General features: G+C 40.6%; 1 protein-coding gene across 1 annotated transcript in view; it reads left to right on the top strand.

The window, feature by feature from the left end:
• The first annotated feature begins 6 nt into the window (after positions 1–6).
• Positions 7–26,937, top strand: part of lrriq1 (leucine-rich repeats and IQ motif containing 1) — a 36,853-nt gene continuing 9,922 nt past the window's right edge. The window contains 17 exon segments of the mRNA XM_030054079.1: positions 7–449; positions 4,374–4,526; positions 4,754–4,904; positions 5,735–5,928; positions 6,782–6,909; positions 7,247–7,320; positions 7,953–8,046; positions 13,108–13,287; positions 18,576–19,031; positions 19,645–19,828; positions 21,173–21,304; positions 21,670–21,758; positions 22,892–22,947; positions 22,950–23,019; positions 24,112–24,189; positions 24,334–24,422; positions 25,733–25,834. Of these exon segments, the coding sequence (XP_029909939.1) occupies positions 42–449; positions 4,374–4,526; positions 4,754–4,904; positions 5,735–5,928; positions 6,782–6,909; positions 7,247–7,320; positions 7,953–8,046; positions 13,108–13,287; positions 18,576–19,031; positions 19,645–19,828; positions 21,173–21,304; positions 21,670–21,758; positions 22,892–22,947; positions 22,950–23,019; positions 24,112–24,189; positions 24,334–24,422; positions 25,733–25,834 (2,638 nt within the window). The 5' untranslated portion in view covers positions 7–41.

The following is a 26,937-nucleotide window of genomic DNA, read 5'->3' as shown; positions in this document are numbered from 1 at the left end:
GAAAAGCTTTAGACGTCCAAGTGGGCAAAAGAAAACGGATAATGGAGGAAAGTGTGAGAGCCTCCCTGAAGCCCCAGTCAGCTCGCCAGCTCACAGCCAGAGACGTCCACTGTAACTTCCCCCCGGCCTCAGCCCCTGCAGTACACACCGCTGAAGAGCCAGTGAGACCCGCCTCCATATGTGGAACCCATGGAGGGGATCCAGCAGCGAGGCCTTCCACTGCGTCCAGCTCTTTATCCGCGTGCCTACCAGAGCACACAGAGCACAAGAGACTGTCCTGGATGAGGGACTGCACCCCCTGGACCAAACTCTCCCTCCAGAACAGGAGGAGACAGAGGCCACCCAAACAGAGCCGGAGAGGGGCCAGGAAGGCCGCTGATGCCCACAGCCTGCCGCCTCTCTGCCAGGACGCTCTGCTTCAGTCTGGAGGCTGGACATCCCTGCAAGAGGTAACCTTTGTTGCAGCAGTAGTGGCACTTTTATTTGACATTTCTAAAAAGACAGGTAGGCAACAGAGAACACCATTAGTTCCCATTAATTCCTCAATTTGGGGACAAGCAGAAAAAGTCAAGCATGATCAACATGCCCATCAAATCCTTATAGAACATAAAAATGGGATCAATAGCAATGCGGACATCAACAGCAATAGGCACTTCAATCAAATAGGTTGTGAAGTTTGAAAAAAACAAAAAAAGGTTTTCTTAGGATGGCATAAAGAAACAGTGTATTCACAATATTTTATTTGTTTAATCTTAGTTCTTAAACTTTTGGAGTCAATATCAATATAGGGTACCATTTGGTGTCCCGGGCAGAAATCACTCACTTTTCATGAAAAATTTGCAAAATAACAAAACTCTGAGGGTTTGTTATAAATAGCCAAACATTTAAACACACATTGGTACAGAGATACATCTTTAAAAGGGTGTTTTTCATATTTTAAAAAAATGTTCTATGATTAGATGCATGTGATTTTGCCATGTCCCAAGCTCCTCTCTACTAACTTCACTGAGTGTAATAAGTAGATAAATGATATACAATGTACAAACCTTTTACATGCTCTTGTTGCTCTCATCAAGTACTTGAATAAAATGAGTCAATTGGATCATTTATGGTCTAATTTCATAATAATAATAAACGGTTTGCATGTGTCCCTGGATTTGCTGTCCACCCCGTCATTAGGTGGTTACTGCCACTAAAAGAAAGCACCTGCTGTAATCAGTGACATCACTACCACTGCTTTGTCTTTTACAAATGGAGTGAAGAATAGCTCCTGCAGAGAGAGTACATATCAACATTTATATTTTGACATTTTCATCATTTTATGATTGAACTTGAATGTGTTCAATCTTAATGTGTCCCCCCTGTCATTGCAAAATATGAATCTATATAAATGCTTTTCCGAAATTCAAAATATGTTTGTTAAACTATACACAGTCACCTTCCTAACTGTACATGTTGCTAGCTAATGGCCCACCATGTGCTCATTAAATGCAAACTTCAGCCAGAAACGTCCTCCCTGTCATTGTCCTCCCCATCATCAAGTCTAGTTTTATAATAGTTTTATAACAGTTTTTCAGTGTTCCAGAAGTCAAGTGGAGGACAAAACAAGCAGAAAAAGAGTGGTAGGCTTACATTTAGGGACCAAGGGTTTTTTTTTTTTTTTTTTATATCAATCTTGTTTTTTCGTCTAGTTGAAGGTTTTATTTATTTATTTTTGCTGTTGTTGAGTGTCATTTCCAAATGTAGCCTACCAGTACACAATTCAAAATACAGTAGGTGAAAAAAGTCATGTTTTGACAAAAAACATATGTTGACAAAACCATAACATTGTTTCCTTTAAATATATGTGAGGCACTTCACTATTGTCCACCCCGTCATGTCATTGTCCACCCCGTCATGCCATTGTCCACCCCGTCATGTTCATGTTTTATGTGAATAAATAATCATTTTCACAAGTTATCAAAACCTTTTGTGTGATTTTGCTCTGAAGAGATTAGGGCCAAACAGTATTATTTCAAAGTTTGACCAGATACCTTTATTTATAGAGTTTATTCAGAAAAGAAAGTACAACATTTACAGATTTTACATATACAAACATATTTTTCCATAATTTCTGTATTTTTGAGAGATGTTTTCCAGAAACTAAAATATATTCCTGAATGAGGGACCAAATGCCTTTCTGAAAATTTACATTTTGTAATCAATATATGATTAGAACATATTTACTCTATTCAGAAATTGTCCAGGGACAGGGTGGACACATTTTGCAATTCGCTTGTACTTTCTATGCTTGCAGTCAATTTATAAAAGGTGCAGGAGCTTGACCAACATGCATTTCTAACAGCTTAAGGTTCAGTGGAAAATTTCATCTTTTTTTGTGTGATATTGGGAAGTCTCAATGGCACTCTATACTGATATTGACTCTTTGTTTACTTTTAGTTTTTTTCTTAGAACTGCTCTCCAGCTGAATAAATTTGATTTAATTTGGCCAGTTGTTTCATTTTCCTGCTCTACTGTTTTGGGAGGTGTTTTTTCCTGCCTTGTTTTTTTTTTTTTTTTTTTTTTTTTTCCTGGAAAGGGTGTTGGACTCATAGCCTGGACTAGTGTAACTAACACAGCCACAGCCAGACTGGATCTCAGTTGTGCAGAATTTTAGAAATGTGACTGGTTTGAGTTGTGCTGCTCTTTGCTGGACTTATAGCCATCCAAGCTTTTTAAAATGGCCAACATCCAAGTGAGTCCTGGGATTTAACTTTGGTACAACACTCCTTGATTTACTCTGAGAGCCTATCCTTGACAGACTATGATATGCTGCTATACCGCGAGATACAAGCATGATCACACTGACTCTGAACTAAAACTGTTCCAAGTGTCTTTTGTGGCCTTTGTCTCAAGGTATTTAGCAATTGGAGCCAAATATTTGACTTTTGGGTTGACTCAAAGATCAAATCTCAGGTTGTCCTCAGACATAGACTGATCTAACTCACAAATAGCCCAGATAAATACTGTAGTTATCTGTAAAAGTAGTGAGCCATGATGCAACCAAATTGTTGCAAACCCCATGAGTATAAAATAGTTTGGAACAATGTAGGGTTTGACGAGTATGGGTCTTTTAAGGCCAATACTGAAACTGATATACTGATATACTAAAGTCACACCTAAGGTACTAAAGCCACCAGTGCCTCCTAGGCTGGTTTGTGCTTTGGCTTAGGGTTAAGGATTTGGTTAGGTTTATGGTTATGGTGCGTGTAAGCATAAGGAAAGGTTAGGGTTAGGATTAGTGATTAGGGTTAGGGTTTTGGGGCAAAAGAGTACTTTAGACTAAAGTCACAAATACCTGTTGTCTTTGTCCAAAATCTATGATCTGTTTCATGCCGAAAAATAGCAAGTCCAGGTTTCCCCTAGAATTGTTTTTTTCCTCTGTTGGAAATGCCATATATGCCTACACCTTGTAAAACTAAGTACTTAATTGAAACCCATGCTAATGGAATCGTAGGGGTGTTACACGGGATACATTAGGACATAAACTGAAGGATTACTTTTCATAAACAGTACTAAACAATTGCATAGATTTTTTATTTTTAATAAAAGGCGATATTGGGCTTAATTTATACTATTGAGATAATAAAAAAATAACTGTAAACCACACTCTTTCTGAAATGCTTTTTACAGTCTCATTTGCATTTCAGATCTGTCCAATCAAATGTATCAGTCATGCACAAACCATTAACATATTTTCCCACTTTAATGTCATTATAATTCCAGCTAAGCATGACAACAAAGAGCAATATTGGTGTACTAGCTACTTTGCTAGTGAAGATATGAATCACCATTCTCACAGGAGGTTATACTCCCAGTAAGCCTGAGAATCCATTAGGGTTTTTTCCTCCATGCATAAATAATAGTTATACAACTCACTTACATTTTTTTCTGACTTCATAACAAACATGTCATTAAAATTTGAATACAAAGATTTTTATTTAGCTCCTGAATTTATTTTATGATGTCCTTGTATAATAAATTCATCATGATAAAAAACAGAACATTCATGGAAAATGAGTTACAAAGTAGTTTACAAGCAAAATACTAAGTATTTAAGAAAGAAAAAATGAAAATGCTCATGAGACTAAAAACAGAACATATATCATAGCTCAAGTAGAAGCAAGGTGAAGGAGTACATTTTTAAAAGAGCCTGATCATGTTAGGCTGCTCACTGACTAGAGAGATGGTTTCCAACAGTCTGGTATTTTCTATATAGAGTTTCTATCAGCTGTCCCTGTGCCAACAGTACTCCACATTGGCTTTAGTAGCTAAACCTCTCCAAAATCCAGGAAAAACCCTGAACCTTGAAGCCATCTGCATCTCTGTTTTAGGTGACCATAGTGACACTTGAGGACTTGCCCAGCTGCAGACTGCCCACTCCTGCCCAGTGTCCCCACCTTCGGTCTCTGACTCTCAGACGCTGTGGCCTCAAAGCCCTGGACGGTGTCAATCAGTTCCCAGAGCTCTGCTACATCGATGTACAGGTGGATGCTAGAGCAATGTGTAGTGTGTTATCACTGATGTTTTTTGTGTCTGTTTCAAAGCGGCATTTTTCAGCTTCTATAAAAAAAAACTTATCTCCTCCTACACTAGCAATAAAAATCTTTGAATTCCTCTGACTTTGAATTTCATTGTGTATGTCTGAGTTTCACAGTTAGATAAAAATCTGAATTGTTGGATGGATTGTTGTTTGCTTTTCTTTTTGTCACAGGAAAATGACATCACATTTGTGGACTGTGAAAACATGGCCAGTTTACGAGTCCTCCGACTAGGTCACAACCAGCTGACATCCGTCCATGGTTTGAGTGGTGCTGACAATTTGAATGTTCTTGAACTCTCCTATAACTCCATCTCACGCATTGGTGAGCCCTGCAAAAAAACCTGAAAGTACCTTGTGAATATTAAAATGTCACATAGAGTATTAAATTAAATACTACAGCATCCTGGTGGCTCATGGGTTGAGGATGTGGACCCTGGAACTGCAGTGTCCTGGGTTCAAACCTTGAACCTTGGAACCTTTGTTGCTTATCGTCCCTCTTTCACCTCACTTTTTTGTCTCTCTTTTCTATAGTCTAATATAATCTAAAATTGGGGGAAAAATCTTGAAAACAATGAAAATGTTTTGTCAAAGACACATTTGGAAACAAAGATTTTTTAGGCCAAGTAACTGTCAGAAAGTGTCACATTTTATCTGTCTTTGTGATTTGCATAGCATCTGATTAACGACAGAACTAGACTAGTCGTGTGAGAGGGTCTTGAGTAGTATGTAGGGTCATGAAATGTTTTGCGGACTCTAGAAATTAAAGGGCCTAATCCAGCCTACAGTGTGCCACAAGAGGGCAGCATTTGTCTTCGTTTCCAGCCTTGCCATCCATCCACTGTACTGCTATATATATTGAAATGTGACTCAATTATGATACTAGACCTGAGCCTGAGGCTAAAGTCATGAATACATATTGGCCAGGGGAGAGGATAAACACATTCAATTGTACATTCAGGATGCACTGATACCTTTTGTCTTGGCACACCCTCTAAAATTGAATCATATCATATGTATAGGAGACACTTTTGGAGAGTCTCATTTCAACTTGAGTCGTAAGAGATGTCTTCATATGCAATTTGCATGCAGACTCAGCCTGAACTGTTTTGCAATTTGAATAAGTGACTGTTTTTTTCTCTCCCCTATTGCAAGCTGGCCTGGAGTCTATGAAGAGACTGCAGAGGTTATCAGTAGACCACAACCAGCTAATCAGCACCAAAGGCCTGAGGGAGGTGTACACGCTCCTCAGCCTGGACTGCTCACACAACCACCTGATCAGTGTGGAGGGTCTGGAGAACTGTGCTCTGCTCACTACACTGGACCTGAGAGCCAACAATCTCTCAGAGGTAGACACAGCTATAGCAGCTAACTGAACTGTACATTCACCAGCACACTGGCTCTTATGTAACTATACCTTGCTCCATTTGGGAGAAGAGATATGCAGAAAACTGGTTTTGATGTCAGAGGAAGAGGAGCGTGGGTTAGAACAGATTTTGTTTGGGGTCACTTGTGTTTTGTTAAATTAGGCCCATGATACCTCCTGAAAGCTCCATAGGGGATGTCCTTGTGGTTCAGTTGTCGTAGGCGGACATACCGTGTGCCTACGACATCCTTGGTTGGAATCTGGCCAGGGACCTTCCTGTCTCACTACACTGTAAACTGTCCAACAAATAAAAATAAATTGGCTCAACAGTTACTTCAAGGACCATACTAGTGATTTCTAGGTTCTAGTGATTTCTAGTCTTTAAATGTGGGTTTATTGTAGTAAATAGACCAAACATTTCAAAATCACTGGTATTACCTTTTAAGTATAGTCTCTCTGCAGGGCATAGTTTTGTAGAAAGTGGACAATTTCTGAAGTAAATCAAGAAAAAGTCACACCAGAATGGAATAAAATCCTCTAAATGCTCTGATTGGCATCACACACAAATACAAAAGTACATATGAACAAAAGTAATTGTGAAGATAGTATATCCCCAACATTATTTCCAGAAGTACCACTGGTACCCTGCTGAGCTCAACTTGTGGCCGATCCTCAAGAATCTAAACACAACAGGTCTAAAACAAGTGACATTGATGGATGGGCTCAGTTACTCACCACTGCCGAAGCAGCAGTAGTGTTAGCTGTCAGTGAAGTGAGTCTAGCTCCCAGTGTGATCAGTTTAAACTGATGACTTCTTCACCCAATTTGTCCGTCAGCCCCCCAGTCTGAACAACCACGTCCTACTTAGAGAGTTGCATCTGGACGACAACAGCATCTGCTCCCTGCAGGGCCTCGCTGCCTGCTGGCTTCCTCTCATGCACGTCCTCTCTGTGGCCCAAAACAGGTATATTCCCCAAATTTTGCTCTGCTTTTCTCTGCCTATGGCCTTATTCTTCATAGATACAAAAAGATGAATATCTGTACTGCTGCAGAAAAACAGGTAACTGCCATTTTTCTCTTTTGATGTTGATGACATTTTTATTCATATTTTGGGCAAATATATATATAACTATATAATATCATGAAAACAGCACCCCTTAAAACTCATTAAAACCTAATGATAGAATTTCAGAAATACAAAGGCATCAGTGTTGTCTGCCAACAGCAATATTAATTCAACTAAAGCTGAATTATTGTTACTTCTCATAATTTTTAGTCTCTTGTGTCTTTCTGTTTTACAGTATTACACAACTGCTCTCCATGTCTGACTTTGTGTCACTGGTGAATCTGGACCTCCGACATAACTGCCTATCAGGTAGAGGGTTTTTGATTAAATAAATCATGAATCAGCTCTTCTCATCAGAGAGGACATCCAGCTTCTAGTTTGCATGAAACAACAACAAATTCAAAACGTATGTTGTTAAGCCATGTTGCAAACCCATAGAACCCATCTATTTTGTGTTGTTGGCTTTCCCAGCAGCGTGTGGCTGGTGGGAAAGCCGTGCTGTTTTGTTAAACACATTCAGACCCTGAAAATTCAGCTTAAGCATTTTCAGTTCTCATTGCATTCCATCTGTATTCACACAGGCCTTCTCCCTCCACGCTCTCCTACTCCCACTCGGTCACAAATTGATTTCACTTAACCAAAGACATTACAATAGCCATAAATTTACATGTGCCTAACTTCATTTTAGGAGTAAACGTGTACGATTTCATCTATTATTTATAAAAACGCCGCTGGTTATATTTTGGCTCTCTGTCAGCGGTGGATGTATATGACTCAGTGGTAATAATACGCATAAGGTCACGCGTCTCTGGAACACGTCTCCATTCATTTCAACCAATTGATCTAGTCCCCCGTAACATGATTATACACCAGCGAAGGTGAAGAATAGCCTGGAAAATAGATATTGACAAGGAGAAGTTATTTTTCTGCTTCTTATTCAGAGCTGAGGAACGTGTGCGAGAGCCTGGAGAAATGTCCGCTCCTGCAAGAGATCCACCTCACAGGGAATCCTTTTCAGCTGGAGACCGGCTGGAGGTGAGAGCGGTGATTTCAGGGTATTTGTGGGGAAGATGCGGTAATTTACATCGCCTGTTTGTAAGGATCACAGTTCATTCTAATGTAATCTGTATGCATCCTCAGTCACCTCTGAGTTGATTAGAGTGCACCCGCTGCCCTCTCTTTTTCCGCATGGCTGTTCACGTTTGCAAATGGAAGATGTTCTCTGCTGCAATACCTATTATACAATTTCAAAACAAGATACTATAGGTGTGATTTTCCATAGCTCTTTATAGTAATTCTTGGAAAACGAAGGAGATACCATCAATTTTGACTCTGTTTGCTCTGGAATATCACTAGCTGTGATGGATGTTCAAAGGAACATACCACTGAAAAGCCAATATTCGTTTGTCACAAAATCAGTCCATTGGCTAAGGTAGTCTAAACATTCCAGCAGAACACAGGCATTCCTATCCACTTCCTTGGATTAGCACCATGATCTGCGTCCGCTATTGGATTACCCCGACGTGCCACTGACATCTGTGTGCACGTACGCTGCACTAAGTGGCCGTAATTTCCAAAATATTGGTACAACAGAGAAATCAATTATATTTTCAGTGTCAATTTGCTCACTCACTTATTGAGCCAAAATATTTACCTCATGTCCCCGTTAAGTCAGTTGCAATGAGTTGATATGAAAAATATGCAAAGGCCATTTATATTCTTCATGCTTACAGCCGGTCATGAGCAATGATGTCAGATGTTACATGTTCAGAAAGTTATTTGGCTTCCTTTCAGAGTTACTCACACCCATTTAAGTCACTGAACCTCATCAAGGAAAATATCCGTAAAGTTGACCGGTATCCAAAATATGAAAAAGTACACGCTGTTTGCCCCCCCCCCCCCCAAAAGTTCACATCCATAATATTACTGGAGGGCCTTAATGTTTCTGGTTTAGAAAATTATTTTATGAGGTGTTTATCTAACACTGTTTAGATTATGAAAGATTGGGAAGCTTCAGTGGTCATTTTGTGAACTGTGAATTTCCACCTCTAAATTGGTCACATCATAACAAAGAATGTCTATTGAACATGTTGTAATGCACTCTTGCCTTGTGTACTGCTGGCCTGCTTGGCTCAAACCTGCTGACACTGAGCACGCTGGCTAAGTGTGTACCTTAATTCATTTGGATGTAGGTTAATATCTTTTATAAGTTGTAGCTTTGCTTGTTGTATTTCCTTATTAATGGAAATAAACATATGGGTTACTTTACTTGTGGACATTTTTCCCCATCCTAAACCTTAACTGAAACCCAATCTTAATATTTCGTTGAACTTTACCTAACCTCCAATGCCAACAGTGGAATTAACCCCCTGTATTTCGCCCCTCATGCCCTGGCCCTTTCATCCCTGGCCAGTGATAACACCAGCTAAATTAAAGCACCAAAAGCCTTGCGCTAAGAATTACACTCTGTGTGCGCAGCCCCTGATCCAGGAGAAGAGGAAGACGAAAACACTGGGCCTGATTAATCAAGCCACTTTCAGAGCCTGTGTTTTGGAGGAAGTCTTCATTAAATGAAATACGGACCAGTGTTCATACAGGCAGGAGAAGGAGGACGCAGATTGAGGAAAGTGAGCCAAGAACAGTGTTTCCCACTAGCGCAGAGGAGTATGAAATTTATTTTAATTTATGTGACGTTCAGTTGAAAGTCCAGCTATTGGTAATGCAGCTTTAGTGGTAAAGAACGACAAAGAGTTTCTCAGGATCCCATTTTTTTGTAAGTGTGAGGCCAAGACTCGATGAAGCCAAATTTAAAGAGCATTTTTCAAAATGAGTTTCAGTTTTTCCACTAAAAACCGTGCCCTCAATAAATTAGCATTTTTAGACAGCCTTGACAAATACACAATTTAATGTCACTGTAACCAAAAAAATGCATTATGTTAAGGAGAGAACATGAAAACTGTCTGCGATACAGAGATGAAATGGAGCACTGCAAGGGAAATGACTCCGTACCGTTTCTATAGTCCATAAAAATCAGTCAAGTCTTCTGCTTTCTGAAACCAGCCTTTATAAACATTCAAAACTCAAGGCACCTAATTATCATGTTTGTAGGTCTACATTATGTTCTCCCAAGTATATCTACGTGTCATCCATTTCTGAAGTTAATTACACTCCCCACCTCAGTGAGCTCATGTAATGATCAAAAGGTCCTATTTGGGTTTGGAGCTTCACTTGAAGACAGACAGCCAGACATCATGCCTGCAGGGCTGGAACCTAATCCTGATCTGTGTTGGAGAGACCAAGTGGGCCACATCAAAACTCCGTTTCTCTGACAGTACACAGATCCGGTCCTTTGCGGTCATGTCTTTGTCTCAGGGTGGTGGTAGGGTCATGAAAAATCTGCCTGCTACTGGCAGAGAGTACAGAACATTCATTTGGCTCTAAATTCGTTGCAAGCATCTAAACAAAAAAACAAAAAAAAAAAAAATTCAAGATCCTATCCTGAATCAGAACATAAGACTACCAATAATACCAAGATTATTCCACCATCATGTTTGTGTTCATTTCACTGGAAGGAATTTTTTATCTCTTGTACCATGATTGGATGTGGTCAGGTACTAACAGTGTAAAACATTACAGCAAATTGTATCAATTTCAAGCAAGACATACTGAAAAAGTATATATTATACATAAAGTATATATTTTACAGGTAAGGTGATAAGAAACAAGAAATACTCAGATATACTGTACAAAAAACAAAACAAAACAAAACAAAACAAAAAAAAACAACATTTTGAAACCATGCGAAAGAGGAAAATATTATCTTGCTGCCAGCCAACTGTTTTATTCTCCTTTGGTGACAATTTAGATAACTTTGTTGAAAGATTTAAGATCATGTGGTAGCTCGGGAATCAATTTTGAAAAACCCAGTTGTTTGAATTGTTAAAAAAAATTCGTCTCTGTGGCCGGAGGACTTGTATTTTCTTAGATTTTATTGTTGCCTTTCCTTGGCGTCCCATGGAGTTTCCAGCTCCACATTTTCCCACTGAACACGGACCACATTTGGCCGATGCGCCACTGGCCGATGCTCTGTGTCTGTTTCTCTGGCAGATAGTTGGGATTCCTCAGCTTGTACATCCTTAGCCCCAGGCATTGGTTACCTCTCCCCCAGTCTCCCAGAAATTGAGGGCTCCCCTTCACTTTTAAGGCTGCCACGGCCTAACATATGCCTTTATCCAAAGAGGCTTGCCTACATTTTTAGTGTATATGACAAAAGTTGCTGTTCGTTGTCCCTAAATGAATTCAGTTTGCAAGACCAGCATAATGCACAGAATGCATCATATACAGAAGTAGAGAGACTACAACAAATTCGCCATTACACAGTGTAAACAGTTAAATCAGTTTGGTCAGTCTGGAAAATGAAGTGTACTGTATTCTCAGCATAAAAAACAGGCATCATGGGTAGTCCCAGTAGGAGCGGGACCTGTAATTATATCAGTGCTAGTCTACCCATTGAGCTGACAGGAGAACAGCTGCCCTTTGCTGGGCAATAAATACCTTAATAAGCCTCAGCCCTTAGTTATAAGAACTTCTGCCAAAAAATCAATGAGAGTACAAAGACAAATAACCGGCTTCTTGTGTGTGACCTCACTGGATGTCTGGCAGTCCTGGTGAGACTTCAGATTAACTTCAGTTAAATGCTGGTTAAGTTTTACTGTACTTGGTGGTGAGCTGTGTCTGCAGTAGTTTACCATCCACTTCAGTAGATAACCGATCATCATTACAGATCCTAAGAATCACGTTTGGCTGGTGTAGAAGCTTTGCAGCTGCTTCACGGTTCTCCGGGCAAACACAGTTGATGTGATTATGTAAAGATGTTACACAGTTAGCTAATGGCAAACAAAAGAGCCAGGTTAAAGAAAATAAAAGGGGGCGCATGAAAAAATGTATGGGTGTATGTCGATGAAGTAGTCTTATAAGAAAGAGTGAATAGTCTGATATAGAAATTGAAACAGAATCAGTTGTTGTTAGCCACTGTTCCCAAGAACACAGGAACTCCAATATGCCTGCTAAACAATTGAAATCCCTCAGTTCACTTGCTGGGCACATTGACATTTTGCCAATATATTGACATATATTGGCACATTAAAGTGAGCATTGTACCCGGCTGGTAGCCTTACCCTTGGCCAAGGCCTGAAGACCAGAGATCTCTTTTTATGGCTACAATTCCCTGATTGACATGTCTCATTCCTTAGCCCTGAGAGAATCCCACTTCATAAGCAGAGCTCTCTTTTTGGAAATTTCTCCTGTCTCTGCCATGTCTTAAATATCTGCCATGCCTTAAATGTCAACCTCATTTTGGGTTCTGTCCTTGTTGCTTTCAAGAGCCTTCATCCTCTTTCAGTGTAACATTGTTTAAATAAACTGTCGCCAAGATACTTGTATTCATTGCACTTGTGAATAATACATTTACCATACTTTGACAATAGCAATACTAAAGTAATACTGTGGTTATTTGACAAAATTATAATTTGTCAGCTGAAAAGGTGTTAGTAGATAATTAGAATTAAAGATGATCGCTTCCTGCCATGAATTTTCTAGTGTTACTGTTCAAACCCCAAATTGCCTTAAAATTGCTTTTGTTGTTCAGATGGGCCTTAATACTATGAACCTGCTGTTATCAGTGCCCAATGAGAGTGCATGTATTGCTTTCTGCTTGCACTGATTAAATAAAGGCCTAACATAATGCAGATGATAGCAGTCAATAATTCTGGTATTACAACTAATCTATGCCAGTGTTTAATAATTAAAAAATGGGTAACATTTAATAGCTGAATTAATTAGCTTCTTATATTAACTTTTATATAAATGGAAACATGAAGTACAATGACGCCTGGAGAGTGTGAAATTAAGTTTTTGGAAACAAATATGCAAAAATGTGATTCAATTTGGGTCATTCTGAAAATGTGCTTGTTTCACATTTAAATATGCCAGCTGTAAAAGATCTTTTACAGCTGCAATTATATTATGGTATCTAAAATATTAGAACATTGGAAAATTGCCTTATTGACCACTGATGTAACTTGTTCTCTTTCACAGATCCACTCTGCAGAAATCAGTGCTTGGCCTAAGAGCCATCGATGGCCAAGAGACAGGCCTCGCTCTATCGCCCCCTGTTGTTCATGTAGGCGGCCTGCCCTCGGACAGCTTCCTTGCCTTCTGTCAGGCACAGCTTCAGCAGACACGAGATTTACAGCAGCAGCACAGCAGAGAGCTCAGGTGAGAGCTGGATGATTGTCACTGTTACGTGAGTCTATTGTGGATGAGGGTAGCAAAACACCCTCACTTTTTGTGCATACTAATAGTATGCCCTTAACCATAATAACCAAGTCAAGTTTTGACTGCGTGTAGGTGTTAACCCCATTTAAGTAGCAGAGGGGATAGTTACCTTGATCTTCTGCATCCATAAAGAAATGAATTAAGGCAGGGCCGGAGTGGGACTCATTTTCAGCCCTGGAGTTTCATGCCTCAGACCGGCCCACTTTAGATCACGACCTGTTATTATTAAAATCATGCAATTATAACCTTACATGTTAAGTCTACAATGGCGCACTGTTCTGTAAAGCCTTGTAATTCAGTGTATTTTCTAAAATATTTCCAATTCAGTGCAAGTAAGGGTTGCTTCACAATGTAGATTTATTTCAACATGAGTGCACATCTGCAACATTATTCTTTTCAACACATCCTTTTCAACAATATCAGAATCTATATTCTGTTCAGATAGGTGTTCACAGATATCCAAACCTTAAAAATGACATTTGATATGGAAAACACATTTTGACTTAACCAATTAAGATATTTTCAATGGCAAAATATGCAGGCTTATTTCATATTACTTTCATCCTACTCCCTTTCAATTGTGGGCTTTGTGTATTTACTATCTTACTTTTAATGATAAAAAATATAATGGGTCACTAGTATCGTTTGGGCATAGAAAGTGGTTATATTGGAACTAATGCTTGCTTGTTCACACACTCTGTTACAACAGCTCACCTGTTCCTTCCATACTGACAGGAGCAATCCCCCCATCACTACTGGCTCCTGGCTCTGCTTCTGACACCAAATCACATTTTAAAAATTCTCAGCACAAATCTCCCCTTTTTACAAAGCCTTCTGATCAATTCAGGTCAGTTTCATTAATGTAGTGCTGAATCATCTAGCATCTCAGGACACTTTTCATATAGAGCAGGTCTACACCATACTCTTGATTATATTAATTCTAATAATATTCACTCAGTGAGCAATCCTGCCTGCCCACTCTGGACTTGTGGGCTCATGGCTGGTGCTTGGTGCTGGATCTTGCTTCTGACTCTGAGGGGCTACAAGACAAGGTTTCCCAGTTATGTGGCGTCGCATCATACTGTTATTTAAATTATATAACATTATTTTGTATGCCACAACGCCACACAATTCATTGACTTGATAATTAATTAACTTGAACGGTGGTTTGCAGGCAAAGTTCAACATCTTGCCTTACCAGTTTCATCGTCCTCATTTGTCGTTTGAAACGGCGAGCTCGTTTTAGTGAAAAAGTTGCCAATTTTAGCACATTTGGCTACGTCTGTTTCCAGAGCTTTCCTCTTTTTAATTCTTGCCTTCTCCGTGCCACCCTTGCTCTTTCTATTTTCCATCTTTCTAACACCACTGACCAAGCGCACGGATGTGTTACGACAGGGTGCGTCTGCAAAAAAAAAAAAAAAAAAAAAAAAAAAAAAAGAGCTGCCTGTGGAGGCGGAGGCGGCCCAGGGACAGCGGTAAGCAGCATAGGTGATCAACCCACTGCCATGACTGGACTGAACACTGGCCCCAAAAAAATAAAAAATAAAAAAAGTGAACACCGGCCCTCGCGGCCCAAACATCAAACCGGCCCACCGGGAATTGTCCCTGTCCTCCTGATTAGCCACTCCGGGCTTGAATTAAGGACTGAATTGTGAAAAACAAGGTCAATGTCTGACTGGCAGCTCAACTTGGATCTGATTTAGTAGCTGGTGTCCTGGTAGTTCAGCAGGTAAGACTTCTACCATGTACCTAATTGCAGTGTCATGGATGTATTGCTGGTTGAATGTCACACCCTTTCACTCTTTTCTTTCCATTCAGTCACTTCTGCATATACTACTTCAGAAATGATTAATACCACACATTCCTCTTATTATCAATTCCTCTTATAAAATACAGTATGTCTTTTTACTTATTTATTCGCCCCTTATTGACTGAAATATTTCAACCATTACGTATTTTAGTAGAGTGTAGTTTATAAATGCATAATTCATAAACCTTAGACCTTAAAGAGAAAAAAGGGAAATTGTACTTATTATGCAAAAGACATATTTCCTTAAAACAAAATTGGTATGACAAGCCTTGGTGAAATGGATTGATAGCTGAATGACAGAAAAACCTATTTATAAGAGGTCATATTACTCTTATTTGTTTTATGTTGATCAGCTTCTCAGACAGACAGAGATGAACTGCTCAGGAATGTCAGCTATCCTCATGTTATGTCTGATGCGGAGGGCGTAGTGAGCCTAAAAACAATGTCCATCTATTTTCACAAGTCCTTCAGTGTCACTGGCCTCCACATACATAGACACCCCTGTGAAAGATGGACCACCAACACTTAAAACAGTGGACGGCTCTTTGCTTATCTTCGTGACCCCTCCAAGTTACGCAGCACAAAAGATGAAACGTGGCGGCGGCTACCCGCATGGGTCACACCAAGGACTCCTATGGCTCGGGGGGGCAGCATGGCACTCCCTTTACTTCACCCCTCACCGTATGCCCTCTACCCCCTCCAAGCCTTGGGACAATGGTCCATTCTGGGGGCTTAGCAGGGACCAACACAGCCATTTAACCCCTGGCCTGACCTGGTGTCAGACTAAGGTTTAGAGGAGCTGAGGAGAGTGTCGCATGCCAGGCTGCTGGTGGCTGTGAGGTGTGGACAGCATGGGGCTTAATAGGGCTAAGGTTTCACAACTTTTCTGTACAGGGTGTTGGACAGAGGGTAGCATACACTGCTCCACACAAAAATGCCTCTATGTTACATTTACAATTAACTTTTCAGGAATTTAGCTAAGAGTCTTATCCTATGCAACATTTGGTGAATGTGACTGAAGAATGGGCTTAAACCCCAAGACCTACAACATTATAAGGAACCAACTAAATAAAACTCAGGCCCTTTTCTACTTTTATCTCTTTCTGGCTATCTTTTGTATTCTCCTTTGATAGATCTCTTGCTACCTGACTGTATATTTTTATTTTTTAGAGAGGTTTAAGATGGGAGGGTTCACACAGTGCTGCTATGGCCTAGAGACCCAATCAAAAACACAGCTGTAACATTTAAAGAGAAATACTCTGACAAAAAAATGACACAAACCCAGTCGCATGCCATTTAACAAAACATATGCCAATTTTTGGATGTTTATTTACATGGCATCTTATAAATACCACAAGTATGTCCTTATGTTGTATAGGTAGCGCATTGTGAACTAGACCCCTGACACTGTTAGGGCTACCCACTGAACTGCACAACCACTAACCACTAACCAAAAGTACTTGACAACATTTTTTCCCATTGTATTATGCCTAGCATATAATGGATTCTTTTCTTGTGAGCTTTGATTTATCCAGGTCACTTAGATTCCATTTAATCATCACTTTCCAGGGATTCCAGGCATTGAAAATGATTGAAAATATGTGGATTTCAGAAACACCCAAACTACACAAAATTCCTCAGTTCTCTGAACTGCTCTCCATCCTGAATTATTTGGCCATCATTTCTTGACTTTAAAAGATCATGAGTAAAAATTAAGTCTTTGACGTATCATTTAAAAAAAAACAAAAAAAAAAACAAATTTCATTTCTTGCCCCAAAACATGGTGATCTTAAGTTTTTCCTTAGCTGAATTTTCCTTTACCTGTGTCAGTACAGTGGCAATTGTTTTAAATGCTGATGGGAATCAGATGATATTTAACCACCTCTAAAGGCTGCGGCTAAAAGCTGCTACTTTTTACCTTGAATAAATGAGGTGCTACCTTCTTCGTCATCAGCTGGTCAAGTTGACACTCCAACACTTGTCACTTTTCTTCATGTCAACCTCAAAAGGGTAACTGTCATCTTTATATTCTCCATAGGCATTAAAGAAGCAGACAGAAAACATGTTCAATCTGCATGAAAAAAAACACCATCAATGTTCACCATATTTTTTGAATGTCCAAAGGTCTGAAAAACCAATGTCAGGCCAATAATTTGGTAATTGGATGTGAACACAGACAGACACAGACTTATAATGTATTGCTGTTTATTTATCGATGTAGTTATTTTAATGTTCAAAAACGTTCATGTTGCAACTCTAATATTGTAGAACATTCTATCTTCCTTCCTGCCCTCTTGCAAGAGTGTTTGTGCACTTTCTTGGTGACCCTGCAGTGAACCAGCAGGTACAGGGGAGTGTGGGGGTGGGGTCAGAGGGGTCACAGTCCTTTTGGGCTCTCTTCTCCTCTCTTACCCCTGTCCTACTGAGAGTGAAGAGCCAGGTCTTTGTGAGGAAAAAGCTGTAGTACCTAAGGCTACTGGCCCTCCAGACTGACTGGGTACTGAAATGTCTGTGGCCCCTCAGGGCTGAAGACAGGGAGCTGGTGGGGGAGCACAGCCAAGCATTGCTAATACATTCATTAAGTTTCCATTGAAGTGGCTTTGTTGCCACTTTATCCCTCTATGAAAGAGACATTATATGGTATTAGGCCATGAGCACACCCACCCACCCACCCTCCCACACACACACACACACACACACACACACACACACACACACACACACGTCACATGCATACATAGAGGGCACTCGGGTAAACCTTACCTTAGATGAACTGATCAAAAGTAAGAACAAAGTGTAAGCATAATTTGATATTCCATTAATTTGATATTTCATTTTCTGTCTTTGTGGTGAATTGCACAACAAATTAAGCATGCTGAATTAAATTGAATTAAATACTGTTTGCCGCTCCAAACTAAACTACTTTAGACCTCATGTCAGTTGTAGACCTTTAAGCATTTTGTTTAACATTCCAGTGGCTTCCACTCTGTTTATATGAATGATTGAGTTTCATAGTGCAGTTCATTCATTTTTCATCATTTAAAAGCTCAACAATATAGATGAGCCTGTGCTTAAAAATGTATGGTAAGCAAAGGTCTTATCATAGCCTTAATTCATTGGTTACAATGACATTTTGCAAAAGCAAATGTGCGAGTTTTTTTCATATAATAGTATTGCCTAATAGTAAATATATCCTTTGAGAACAAAACACTTAATTTCTTTGCCTACTCTATATGGATATAGTGATCACATTGTACCATTTCTTTCTCATTCAGGTTTGTCACAGGCACTTCAGTGTCACTGACCTCCACTCACATAAACACAGATTCTAAAAAGACTGATCACCAGTACCTAAAGTAGTGTGTATTGTGTGTGTGCCTCTGTTTGTGTGTGTATGCATGTCCATGTGTGTTCTCAGTGGTGCCTCATCTCCTCTGGATGCTGTAAAGACGTCCTGTCGACACTTCACTGAGGCTCTGCAGCTGGCTGAGGACCAGAGATTCGCCCATGAATATGGTGACACCACTGTGTCCAGGACCACACATGAGACAAAGCCTGAGGAAACCACTGATATGGACAGTACGAGTGCCACAAATCTTACTGAAACAGAGTCTCCTCGAAACACTGAGGAGGTCCCACCACTTGGTCCAGTCAGGTCCCACAGCAGATGCTGGACGTTGGAGGAGAAATCGGCTGCAGAGAGGCTGTCTGACGTGCCAGAGACTGTTACACTGGGGCCAAAGAAGGAGCTAACAGTTTGCAAATCTGACTCTGGCAGTTCCATTTCTCACTCTTCGGCTACAAAGGAAAAAGCAACTCTCTCTAATCCCAGAATGTCACTGATGTCCAACCCTCAAAATCTGCACCTCCAAAAGTAATGCACCCAATGTTTTCTCTGAGCCAGTGATATCCATTGTTGTATCATGAAAGAGCATTTAGACTTTGATTCTAACCACAACATCACAGCAGCTGATTTCACAAAATTTGTAAAGCTTTAAACTAAGAGGATGAGCTGATCAATGAGATCAGCTAATGTAGAGTTTTGTTGGAATGAAAACCTTAAGACTCTTCCATGGCACAGCTCTGGACCTTGCCAGGTCAAGGGGAGCACTGAATGTAACCTTGTTTTTATAATTCTTTTTATAGCATCTTAGCTTTTTATTAGTTTCTTCTGCAGAGCATTTGTCATCATTGGAGCAGTCCCTGTGTGATTTACAGTGCAAGATGTTGAACATCTTATTCATTTTAACACGCAGTTTCATCATTAACACAGCGCTATCTTTGGGAGGACAATACATCTTTGATATGAGGGGTGGCTCTGGACAGGCTTAAAGCCTCCAGAGTCCTGTTCTCCAGATGTTTGTACAGAAATAAATCCATGTTCTGACAGACGGAGGTGCTATGATATCATGTATATCCCTCATTTTGTGTGTGTGTGTGTGTGTGTGTGTGTGTATTTGTCTGTGTCTGTGTCCTTTCTGGTGCAGCACAGCAGCGGTTGTGATTCAGCAGCACTGGAGGAAACACAGACAGAAATGTGGGAACATCAGCAGCAACCCCACAGCTGAAGAGGGAGGAGAAGGAGGAGGGGATGGAGGGACGGTGGCCTCAGGAACTTCCCATGTTGACTTGAGTGTCGTTGGCCGAGATTATGCAGCAACTGTCATCCAGGTAAAAGAAGAGCACCTTTGTCAAACATTTGGACACTTTTAGTTTGATTTAAAGAAAGTTGGATGTGGGATTGGGATAAAGTCTCAACCAATTTTGGGTAGAACACTCCTCCCCTTGTGTTGACTGGTGCAACAGAAACTTAGCCACTGTAGGAAGCCAGTCATAGCCAGATGGGATTGTGTGAGCATATCATTTAATTCTGGCAGCAGCAGTTCCTGTGATGTGGAGTTAACCAAAACACCAATCCTCTGTACTGCAGTCTTGGTTCTGTGATATTGTTTTAAAAATGTTCTGCAAGTGCCACATATGGCTAGAAAAATGATGGTGGTTTCAAATGATGCAGTGAGCTCCTCTGAAGCCAAAGTGTAGTCAGGGTTCAAGTACCAAATTGGTTTGTTGCATTTATCTTTAAAACTTGTCATATAGATAGATAGCATGCATCTATCTTGCACTGAGCTATTTTTTTTTTTTTTTTTTTTTTTTTTAGTTGTAACTGTATTTTTAGCTCTTGCCTTTCCACCAAAGACTATTTTGAAAAGGCACTGGTATATCTCCATGGTTCAAGTGCCTCCCAGGTAATGTCCATAGGCCAGAGCAATGTAATTTGTTGGCAAATTAAAGGATGTTTGCAGTTTGCAATGCTAGAAATGAACTCTTCAACAATCCCAATATTTTCCTACCCTAGCTACTTTTTTGGATAGAAAAGAGATCAATTGTTAACCTGTCAAAGTTGATCAGAACCATGCCAGCCACAGCCCAAAAAATTCCCAGTATTGTGGCTGGCAGCTAGTGTTATTTTTCCACTGTTAGATGTGAAAATATCCATTTTTCATCCTTGAACATCCATCCTCAGGCGTCCTACGTGCTATCGAGGCTTACTCGGCTAATCCTGTGAATAGAAGTGTAAGCTGCTGCCCTGAAAAACATGCTACTCAACACTTCTCCCAGACCCCCTCTCAACACAAAACGTGTTTGATGGGTCCTTTAGGGCCCTCCTAAGGTAGAGTTGGGGTTGGTGATTGGGGGGGGGGGGGGGCACAACATGATTAATCAGATTCCAAAGAGCTGCGGTAGTGAGAACTCTAGGATTCCTGTCCGACTCAACTTGAAGTGAAGTGTGCCTCCACCCCCCCATCCATTGGGAATTGGAGGATTTAGAGGCATGCTGGAGCTCCATTTGTCTCGGAGCAGACCAGAGTCACACAGAGTTCAGACAGCAGAACACTCAGCAATTAAAAGAGAGGCTAACGTGTTTTATCTCCCTAATGGGATAACACGCAGTATTTATGTTTGCCCCGTGATTCATGAGGACTTTTCGGACTTTTCTTCCTTGGGTACCTTCAGGCATTCTGGAGGGGCTTTTCTCTGAGGAGGAGACTTGCCTCTGCTCTGGCCTCTGCCACCGCCGCGTTCTCCAACGCTGAGGAGGATGATGGCTTTGAGGAGGTGGACCTGGATGAATTTACCTTTTATGAGGTATGTATGTATGTGTGTGTTCCCAACTCTGGAGGTTCCATCCTGTCACACAGGCACATGCACACATGCAAATATACATGTGCATGCAACACCCACCCACCACCCCCTTACAAGCGCGCACGCACAAACTTGCTCTTACTCAAATTTGCAGATAAAGAGATAACCGCATAAAAAAGACACATAGGCTCATGCACAAATACGCACATACAACTTACACACAAATCTGTGCAAATCTGTGCACGTGCAGGTGTATGATACCCATCCCATGACTCCAAACAGCTGCCTTCATTAATGAAGTTTTGCCATTGCTCCGCTGTTGCTTATGTTAATTTCTTTCAATTCTTTTAATTTCATTTTCAAAAAAGGCAATGCTGGACAAGACTGGACCTTCCTTCCCTCTGAGGCCTCACCTCCCAGAAGTCGCCCAATTTCAGACCAGCAATTGTCTCCGAAGGTAAAGCAGTTGTGCTGGGAGATTGTTTAGGCGCTTTGGTGTGTAACCAGCCATAATTCGGAGATTATTTACTATTCTCAGAACCCGGTAAGCTTGTAAAATGTGCAAGTGGCCAGTGAATTTGGGGATTTACCAGCCCCTGTGCACGGTCAACAGAAGACTTATTTTCTTGGCCTTGTCCCTCTCTTGCCTGTGCACGGTCAACAGAGAACTATTTTCTTGCCTTGTCCCTCTCTTGTCCTGGTTGTCGGTGCCTCCAGGACCTGTCTCGCTCTCCCTGATTATTCTTTAAATTTATTCTCTTGAAAAACACAATTATTTCCTGGAGGCCAGAGGCTTCCTTAACACCAGCAGATGTCATTTTTCATGCTGGCGGACTGTCTTTATGTTTTTTTTTCTTCATTTACCTCTTGTTGGCTCTTTTCTTTGGAGAGCTTTCTGCACCATACATCATGGTAGCCAGCTGAGGCCAGCTGATGTGATGCAGCTGCCGTCGTGGCTAGCCACAAAGTGTTGATGCTAACGTACACATCAAAGGCAAGGATGAGCAATTTAACGCTTCCATAAAGAGAAAATGGAACCAAGAGAGTCATTAAGCTGTTAGTTTGACTTACATATGAGCATTCCTTAAGTGTGAAAAGTCTCTCTGGCTAAAAGTGTCAGCCAAATACCTAAAATGAAAACATGCACTTGACTTTAATGTGACTGGACATTATTGTATACATTATATTTCATTTTCTCTGAGGTATACTGTGGATATTGCATAGTCTCGGCAGAGAGTAAACTGGATTATTCCATTTACATCTTCAGCATCAAAATCTTCTGAACTGAAGTGGAAAGGGGATAGGTAGCAACATTTCCAGAGCTAAACTGTAATCACCAGAACGTAATAAATCACTCAAGCAAAAGAAAGGTTTAGTGAGTAAGTACTAAGTACTAAAAAGTTTCTGAGTTACCTGTAAATCCCTCATGAAATCTGTGTTTGCTCAGTGCCTAAGTTGTAAAATGTATTTTTTTTATGGAGGAAATATTTAAATTGCACAAGCAGAATATGCAAGTTGCATTGCACTGCAAAAGAGTAGTTGAAACCTGCTCCTTTGTAGCTCTGAAACTGTCTACTGTATGTATTTCAGCATCCTGGGTTTTCTACTGAACCCTCCTGGTACCCACCACCACTGACGTGCTTTCCCAAGCAGGCCTGGGTGGCCAAGGAGCACGTGGGCTCTACTGGGCAGAGAGTTTCCCCAGAGAGCACCAACAGGTAGGACGACTAAGAGGCACACTGACTACATTTACTTGCACAGACTTATGATGTTGACCATATTCTTGTTAAAGCTTTGTAGGGGCTAAGATGTTTACTTAAACCTTTGATGCCTTGTGACTGAGTCTCCCTTCTGCTATGAACCAGTTAACAAAATATTCCTGTCTCCCTGTAGCCATTCCTACAGATAGAATGGCCTGCCAGCAAAGAAATATGACAAAGATACAGTACAGCTGCCAGCTACCCTCTATGACCGAGCTGTAAACTACTACTAATACAGGGGGAAGAAATGATGGTCCCATTTGTAAAAGTCAAAGTGCATACTGCTCATCAGCCTGTTTACCACTGACACCAGAGGTTGCCCATAATGCTGTGCGAGTCTGAGTCTTCACAGTGTAAGCCAAAAATGAAAGGCGTAAGACGATCCATGCCACAGAAAATGCTTCAATATGGGAGTCAGTCAGTTATCTTGACTGGGATTCTCTTATTTTCAGCAAACCTTGGCTAAGTTATGATGTTTACATGCATCAGCCCAAAACTGGGTTACTTGAGTGACCTGATAACAAATAGAATCTACACAATAACAAACACCGACAAGGAATTAGTAGTTTAACAAAACAAACAAAAATGACTAAACTTAACCAAATCTGATTTCTACAATTATATTAGCTGCCTATTTTGGTGTAGAAAATATAGAGTGATACTGTTTATCATATTCTGCAGTGCCCCCCACTTTACTGCACTAAATATGAGGCCCTGTTGCACCATACTTGTCAAAATGTGTGTGACAGCTGTAGCATTATGCACATTGCTAGATTGCATCCAAATCAGCTTGGAAATTTTAGTCTGGAAAGTGAATGAATGTTTTTCCATCCCTTAACAACTGTTGTCAAGTTGCTGTTGTCAGTGAGACTACCTCATGTTCATTGATTATATGTGGCAAATAAAACATACTCTGATTAAGATATTATAGCCAGCCTTAAAAGGGATAATTTCTCTCCTGATCTGCTCTGATAATCAGTCGCTGTCACTGCTGAGTCACTAATGAAATTTTTGCTGTTATGGAAATTGCATTAATTGCAGGAATTGCAGTTTCAGATCTAAATCTCCTGCTTCGAGTTCAGCGCTCAGCGGTCTCTCTGAAAGAGCAGAGAGGATTGTAGAGGAGTGGTGAGTACTTGGTGTATTGTACACTGTGTCTTCATGATGGAGCTTTAACCTCTTTTATCCTAACCACTGTGTGTGTGTGTGTGTGTGCTGTTACTTTAGCATGTGGGAATGACTGTGTGACCCTTATGTCTTTGTTGTCTCCAGGGGTTTCACTGACAGTCACACAGCCCTTCTGATGCTTAAGAGGGCTCAGAAGATGAAGCCGAATAAACAACGAAAAAAGGAACTTCATGGTAAGTGTGTGTGAGTGAAACAAGAGTAAAACCATAGCCACCACACTAAGCTGTCCTTAGAACTTGAAAACATACAAATATATTTCATATGTATTTCAAATCAGCTGAGCTTCATATTGAGCTCATGTTTGTTTACCAGTGTTTGTACTTGTGTGTTTGTGTGTAATTGTTCAGGTTTAAAAGAATTAAATCCTCTTAAAACTCTGCTGGCCCCATAGGTGTTTTTGTCATTGCTGCGTTGCTGAACTTTGTTCCAACTCACAAAACTTAATTTTAAATTCTAATGAAGATCCAGGGTTGTCAAAGATGCCAAATAGGTCCTGCTGAATTACAGGCAAATGTGTATAAAATGATGCACAAGACATCTGGATGTTTTTTTATTTGATTTAATGCTGCAGCCATAATACAATGGCATTTCGGGTTTGAATATATAACTCAATATAAAAGTGATGGATCTTCAAATAAGTGCTTCAGTCAACAGGTACAGAATGTTTACGTGACTATTGGACAGTATGGAAAAAACAATGTGTGTCTTACGTTGAATGGAAAATCAGAGTTTAAGGGGTTAATACAGTATAAAGATTATGAGGCTGCATTTCTCCAGCGATCCTCCTCCACCTGAACCAACTTTGCTTCCCATCTCCCCAATAAAGAAAGCCCCCTTCATAATATTCTAACACAAAATATTTTACAATATGGAAAGAGCTGCCTTCAGGACATAAATCCATTTTCTAAAAGGGAAAAACTCCACACTAATTTTTGCCTGTTTTCATTCCTGTCTTTGTTCCTTCAACCATCATGCCACAGCAGCAGCGAACCTTTCCACCCGGTGTATGTTAACGAGCCATAACAGACAGCAGAAGCCAGGGCCTGTCACCTTCTATTGGGCCCGGTTTGAGAGCCTGCGTAGGAAACAACTGTTGCCAAGAAACGTCTTGACAAGTTGTCCCGCGATGACTTTCATTCCGTTTCATTGTAATGGCTGAATGCGGCTGCAGCGAAAAGGTGACCTCAGCCCTGCTCTGGTCCAAGAAACAGTAGTCTTACCACGGTCATCGTGCCATGGTCATGTAGAGGGAGGTTGCTCTTTGATCAGAATTACAATTGCACGATTCCAACAGCAGAGTTCTTGTCATCTTGCTCCGCCGACACACAGGACTATGTCGGCTATAACTCTTAATGGCATCTGCCTCGGCGGAATCAGAACGCTGTTCTAATATTTTCCGAATGTTGGGTTCTGGTTTTCTGCTTCTGGTTTTCGATCTCTCTGCCTGTCCTTCCCTGACCCTCCCTCTCTTACTCTCTCCTAGATCCCTCTGTCCGTCCGGCCTTCTCCAAGAATTGCACTTACCAGTTGGGTCCAGCGGAGGCACGAAAGAGGCCTGAATCGAACAAGAGAGACTGTTTAAGAGGTAGGATTTGAGACATACATGACATGTGGTAACCCTGTGATAACGTCTGTAACTATTACCATTATTTTGTAACTACTTGCATTGATTTGGACAAGTACCCTTGCTGGCTTGATATGAATAATCTCTACACAGCTAATCAGTATCCAGCTATCCAAAGTTTCTCCTCTGTTCTTGTTAATCTCATTGCGTGTTTTTACTATATGTTCTTTTGTCAGAAAATGTAGCACAGCAAAAGCTTTTTGAGAATCATGTCATGATTTTTTTGGATAGCATTTGTAGAAGGAAAGATGAATTAGAGCATGTCTGAAATTTGACAATCCTAACTCAGTGTTTTGATGGGAGCAAAAAAGTAATTGAATGTTTGTCCCTGTGAGTGAGTTAGACTACACTGCCCACGAAACCGTGGCTGTGCGTGTTTCCACTGAGTGCGCAAGTGCACCTCGAACATATACTGTGCAGAGAAAAGCACCACTGCTTGAGATAAATAGAAATGCTGTGATCGGGGGGGTGAAATTGAACACACATGAATGGTGGTATATAGTTTGATATGAAGTTGTTTTGGATGATGGATGACAAACAAGATGATTGTGTTTCATTCAGACTTTGTAGATGTCTTGAAGTGTGAAATCGAGTTAAGTGCTGGGGAGGTAGGACACGGAGGGGTTCCAGACTGAAATAAAAATATATACACTCTTGGCCCTCCAACACCAGGAGGGTTGTTTGGTGGGGTTGGATCTTAGTTTGGATGGAAGAGTGAGAGAGTTGTGTGTGTGTGTGTGTGTGTGTGTGTGTATGTGTATGTGTATGTGTGTGTGTGTGCACGCAGTGGGGTTGACTGGAAGGTGTTGGTAGGAAGTAAAAGGAGAAACAAAGAGGAATGCATTGGAGGCATTATCCTTTCTTCAACATCTGCAGACCCAAGACACTTAACAACACAGATTATCCAAAAAAGACTGGGAAGTGTTTTTTTTTTTTTTTTTTTTTGCCTTTAAAAGAAAACGCCTTGTGGCTCAGCTGCCCTGCTCCGTTCTCTCCCTCTCTTTCTCCCTCTCCGGGTATGTAAGCCGATACCCATTTCAAGTGGGTTACTCATGTCCAGCACA

Source organism: Myripristis murdjan, chromosome 6 (assembly GCF_902150065.1).
Source record: "Myripristis murdjan chromosome 6, fMyrMur1.1, whole genome shotgun sequence".
Taxonomy (NCBI): Eukaryota; Metazoa; Chordata; class Actinopteri; order Holocentriformes; family Holocentridae; genus Myripristis; species Myripristis murdjan.
The sequence above is the reverse complement of the archived record's forward strand: the minus strand, read 5'-3'. Positions and strand labels throughout refer to the sequence as shown.